Genomic DNA, 5,980 nt, shown 5'->3' on the forward strand with positions numbered 1-5,980 from the left:
TTCAGGGCTCCCTTTTGGCGTTTAGATGTGCCATTAAGTCCGGATTTTGCTGGTTTTACTACCCTCGGCTCTGGTTCAGATAGTCTCGAAGATTGGGACCATTATTAGGATAATTCTCATAGTACCTCAGGTCAGTGTTATAGTCACTCACCGACTTTCTATAATCTAGACTATCGTCGAGAAAACTGATAGTCCTTTGCTGTTGTGGTTGGGCATAATTTCGAGGTGGATTGTCCACGTGCACTCTAATCCCAGTTGCATGTGACCTTGACAGTTAACTCCCAGATGGCTGGGGTTGTCCGCCCGTCTATGCCCTTGGTCAGCCCCTGTTGGGACCTCGTGGTTACTCCTTTGCTCAAGGTAAACTTGAGGGTTCCTGTCTCGACTTTCTCTCCTTGAACTTCGGGCAAGCATCTGAGGTGCCCCTTATCCAGCTGGAGGTACACTTAGGGCCTATGGCACCTCTCGATATTGTGATGAGTGCCTTATTGGAGAGGGTGAATGCCTTATTGGAGATGGCGGTGGCCTTTCATTGTTCGCAGTTGGCCTTATAGGCTCTGGGTAATTGTTCCGAGCTGCCTATGGGGGAGCTCGATTATGCCTAGTGTTGATGAGAATTTCTCTGGTTTGGTTAGTATGGGTCAGGTTTCGAGACAAAACCCTTGACTGGTTAACCCCAGAATTCTCCCTAGTCGTCGTACTTCCTCGAGGTCGCCCCTAGTCCTCCATGGGGGTGCTTGGGCTTCAGCCGCCCATCTTGCCATATCCTCATTTAACCGAGTAGCCTCGACTAATGTCTCCCGCAACCTTTGGTTTTCCAATTGCACCATTGGAGCATATCTTTCATGATTGTAATAATGATGATTTTGTGGCGTGGAGCTTTGACTAGGATCTCGTGGTGTAGTTGGCGCTCTCCCTTCATTGGGAGTTTGATCATTGACCGACTGTTTTCCAGGCCTTCAAGGATGCTCTTCAGTGCGGTATTCCTCAAGGATTCTTGGGAGGTGGTCGTCCACTTCCTGATCTTGGGATGTTTACAGCAATCATTTTTATAAAACGGGACGTTTGAAAGAACACTTAATGCTCTCAATGAAAGCATCAAACTGTTGACGACGTTTTTCTTTAACTAAAATGAAATAAGAGCAATTAAGCACTTATAAAAAAAATAGGAAGAAAAGAAAAAAAAAAGAGACTTTTTACGTGGTTCAATAGTTAAATCTGCCTTGTCCACGAGTCACTTTTATTATATTCTGCGTTAAAACTTTGAAAGCAATTTCACGGAGTTTCTGTGTACAAGAATTGAGCCTAGTCCTTAAATGACTATGATCCAAACTATTTATGGGCCTGGTTGACAGAATACTCTTCCCTTAATCTTTGAGAAGTTATAACATATCTCCTTTGAATTTGAAATATAAATAAATTTAAATAAATACAATCAAATGCATTACTGAAACAAACATCCCTTAAAAATAGGGTTGTTTACACACGATTTCAACTAAACCCATAAGAGTAGTTATTTATAATCGCATACCCGCTGTTACTCCAACCCGCTTTCGAGCCTGCTTCATGTTTCGAGCTCACCGTAATGTGAATGTCACTTCCTTCTGCCATTCTTTCGAGACTAACCTTTGGAGTGAACCCTTGACTTCGAGCTCACATTGCAGGTTTGAATGCAATGACATAGCACTTAGGTGTGATTAATTATTTGCATAAATATTCATATTGTTTGTCGTTTATACATCCAATCTCCATTATAGCGAGCCTACATTTTGAGGCTGATATTTAAATCTCAAAATTTGGGGTGTAACAATATAATTATTCATATGTACTTACTACCCTAGTAATTATATGGCCTAGTAAATACATAGTTATTTCCAAACACGCCCTTATAGTTATATGGGTCACTACACATATTGTTGACAGTTTAAAAATTGTGTTAGAGGATGTGAAAGAGGCTTCTTTCTTTTCCCATTCTACCTATATTCAAGAACCAACTAGAATGATCAATATTATGAATAAATGGCTTAGAAAAAAATTAATGTTTGGGAAAATATCTAGTAAGTAGGTAGTATATATTTTTCAATTTTAATTTGAACATACAACATTTTGTGATAATATATATTTATAGGAATTTTTTAGGTAGAGGTATCACTTTTGTCCCTACCGTAGGGGCGTTTTTTTATTTTCGGCATTTGAAGAAATTATAACCTATTTTTTTTTGCATGATGTCGTACATTATAATTATAACAGGCATCCTGCCAATTTTTGAGAAATTCTAAATAATTTACTGTGCCGAAATCAGAGTTCAAACAATTAGTTGCACACATGTCTTTTTTTTTTTTTATATGTTTGGAAAACAAACTATTTGAACTTTGATTTTGGGACTGTAAATTATTTGAAATTTCCCCAAAATTGGTGGGATGCCTACTATAACTATCATATAAAAGAAAAATTGGTTATAATTTCTCAAAGTACTCAAAATAAAAAATACCCTTACAATAGGGGCAAAAGTAATGCCTTTACCTCCATATATATATGTGTGTATATGTATATATAGAGCTTTTTTGGTAGGGACAAATGGTAGGGGTGTTTCTATTTTGTGAACCAGGAGATATTATAATCAAATTTTTTTATATGACGGTGTACATGATAGTTATAGTAGGCATCCCACTAATTTTTGAAAAATTATGAATAATGTAGGGTACCAAAATCAAGGTTCAAACAATCTATTTTACATGCATATAAAAAAATCAGGTACGCATGCAACTAACTACATGAATCCTGATTTCGATATTATAAATTATTCGGAATTTCTCAAAAACTGGTGGGATACCTGCTATAAGTATAATATACACCGTCATATAAAAATAAATTGAGTTATAATTTCTCCATATGTCAAAACAAAAACGTTCCTACTGGTAGTGGCAAAAATAATGCCCTTACTTGAGAATATTCCTATATATTAAAGAAATTCTTATAAGGACATCACTTTTGCTCCTATCGGTAGGGGTGTTCCTATTTTCAACATGTAGAGAAATTATAACTCAATTTTTTTTTATATGATAGTGTGCATATTGTAGTTATAACATGCTTCCTACAAATTTTTTAAAATTCTTAATAATTTATAGTGTCAAAATCAGGGTTCAAATAGTGAGTTGCATGCATGCTTGATTTTTTCTATACGCGTGTAAAACATACTGTTTGAACATTGATTTCAATACTGTAAATTATTTAGAACTTTCTTAAAATTGTCAGGATGCTACTATAATTATCATGTACGATATTATATATATAAAAAATTAGGTTATGATTTATCAAAATACCGAAAATAAAAAAATGCCCCTACAAGTCTCATATATAAAAAAAATTGAGTTATAATTTATCCTAAATACCAAAAATAAAAAATGCTCATGCTGGTTGAGACAAAAATAATGTCTTTGAATTAAGCTCCCTACATATTTATATGAAAGCTTTGGACTTACTTTACGGTTCAATTCTGATCAGTCAAAATTATCACTTGAGCAAACCCGTGGAAATTCTATTAAGAAAAAATTACGAAATAGAATGTTGTACATTGTTTTATTATATATATATATATACAGTGAGTATGAATATTTTACAAATAAGAAAATATTACAAAATAGAATGTTGTAAATTTTTTAATTAAATACATACAGTGAACATAAATATTTACAAATAAACAACATCTCCTACAAGTTTAACAATGATGACCAGTAAAAATGAAAATAGGAAAAAATCTCCTGTGTAATTGTAAGAAAAATTATAAACACTATTCAAGTAAAAGAAAATATTTTCTCATTTCTTTTCTTTTAGTTTTTTGTTTTTATTGAAATTATGTCAGCCAATAAAAAGATAAATTTGTATTCGGTTGTTTTTTTTTAAATGAAATGGTAAGCATAAAACATACATATGAAAATTCATGATGCTTGTAATTATTATTTTTTTTAAAATACCTTTTTTTCGAAATTATATTTTTATTATTTATTTTGTTTATTTGTTTTTAAAAACATACAAGCATAATATAAGTTTCTATGTTTTGATAATAATGGGTTGAAAAAGATAAACCAATTAGATTACGATTTACTGAAAATAATAACGTTGGTAATTCATAGATATCAATAGTTTTAAACAAATTATCGGATTAGTCACAACATTTTGTAGTGACTCGAAAATGTTATTGGATTAGTCACAGAACAATTTGTAAGCGAAAAACACAAATATTAACACATTTTAAAACCAATTATAAAATCCTAATTAAGTAGTCATATCAATTGTTGTATAAGTGGAATATATATTATTATTAGGGTTTTAAAAAATATAAAAAAATTATTTTCAATTATTGTATAATTTCTTTTCAAATCTTATCTTCTTATTTCTTTGTCTGCATTGTTCTGTTTTCAGACAGTTTGGCAGTATATGTATTTTTTGCGCATAGATGTAAGTTTGAAATTAATTGTTTTCACTTTTCCATTTAGAAACTTCAACTATGTACGTATTTAGGTCTACAGCTAAATCAGTACAAGTTGACTAGTCGTTGGTCCAAATCTGAGGATCCCACCCTAATATATATAATAATTTATTTTCCACGCTTTGAAAATTGGGCATAATATTATATTATATCTACGCGTACGTTCTGAGTCCCATTTGGCTATAAATATAGCTAATAAATCCATGTCTAGTGTGGCAAACTTATTATAAACCATATTCTCTCTTCACCTGAACGAGAAACTCAGAATCTATAAAGCCTATTATTAGTGTTTGTATTGGTATTGCTAAAGGGAACAGAAAAGAGTGATTTATAAGCGATCGTCCATGCAAATATGTCAAGGAATAATAATACACAACAAGTTCATCCTCAAAACGACGTCGAAACAGCCTCGATGGAGGAGGAGTCCAATTCTAAGGAGTTGCACCACAAGAGAAGTATGAGACAATTATGCTGCGTCACAGTAATCGTATTGCTCCTGACGATAGTGGTTTTGGTGTTTACGACCACAATCTTCCATGTCCATAGTGCCAAGTTTCGAATTCGATCAATCACCATTGATCAGCTCAGTGTGATCAGTAGCTCAAACGCCATTGATATGAAATTCGAAGCTGAAATAGGCATAAAGAACACCAACTTCGCCGATTTTGAATTCGAAAAGACCTCAGTTGGCTTCTTCTACAGGGGAACTCGTGTTGCACTGGTCGATGGTGACGCAATGGTTGAGGAAGGGAAAGTCAAAGCTCGGTCAACTAAGAAGGTTCAAATAACAGCTGAGATGGGGACCGCAAATTCGATTTTGGTTGATGATATAAAATCTGGAGCTTTGACTTTGACTGGTAATGGCAAGCTGAGTGGGACAGTTCACCTGATGAAATTGATCAAGAGGAAAAGATCTTTTGAGATGAATTGCACCATCAATATTAATTTGAATAAAAAAGTCGTCCAAGATATAAATTGCAAATAGAAACTATATATGAATATACATATTATTCATAGTTTTTTCTGTTTGACTGATTAGTGAATTATTTTTTGATGGTTTCTGCAATGGTGCTTGTGTTCGTCGTTGAACAAATATAGAAATTTTATGTGTTTTCTTTATTATTATATATTCCATCGGGTGTAATTTTAATGTATTTTTCTTGAATGGAAGTGTGATTTTTAAGTATTATTGATTCAAATAATAAAAGCATCTCAACTATTCATGTCTATTATTTAAATTTATGGAGACTGGAAAAATAGTCATTGATTATGTTGTTGACATATAGTTACAATTAATTTTATATTTTAACTTTGTAAGAAATAATTTTGTTGTAAAATTGTAAGTTGTATAATTTTTCCACTTTTTTACCCCTCAAAAAGTAATATATATATATGAAAAATTATTTTTCATTACTACTCATTAGTACTTTAGTTTTTTGATAAATAAATAAGTTAATTTGTTTTTTAAATAACAATGACTAATATAGTTAC

At 32.5% G+C, this 5,980-nt stretch overlaps 1 protein-coding gene across 1 annotated transcript; it reads left to right on the forward strand.

Moving 5' to 3' along the window:
* The first annotated feature begins 4,708 nt into the window (after positions 1-4,708).
* Positions 4,709-5,718, forward strand: LOC133834642 (late embryogenesis abundant protein At1g64065-like). Its single transcript, XM_062264317.1, has one exon. It carries the CDS (start codon positions 4,842-4,844, stop codon positions 5,472-5,474), a length of 633 nt encoding a protein of 210 aa, XP_062120301.1. The 5' UTR covers positions 4,709-4,841; the 3' UTR covers positions 5,475-5,718.
* Positions 5,719-5,980: the final 262 nt, after the last annotated feature.

The sequence above is a fragment of the Humulus lupulus genome, chromosome 5, assembly GCF_963169125.1.
Source record: "Humulus lupulus chromosome 5, drHumLupu1.1, whole genome shotgun sequence".
NCBI lineage: Eukaryota > Viridiplantae > Streptophyta > Magnoliopsida > Rosales > Cannabaceae > Humulus > Humulus lupulus.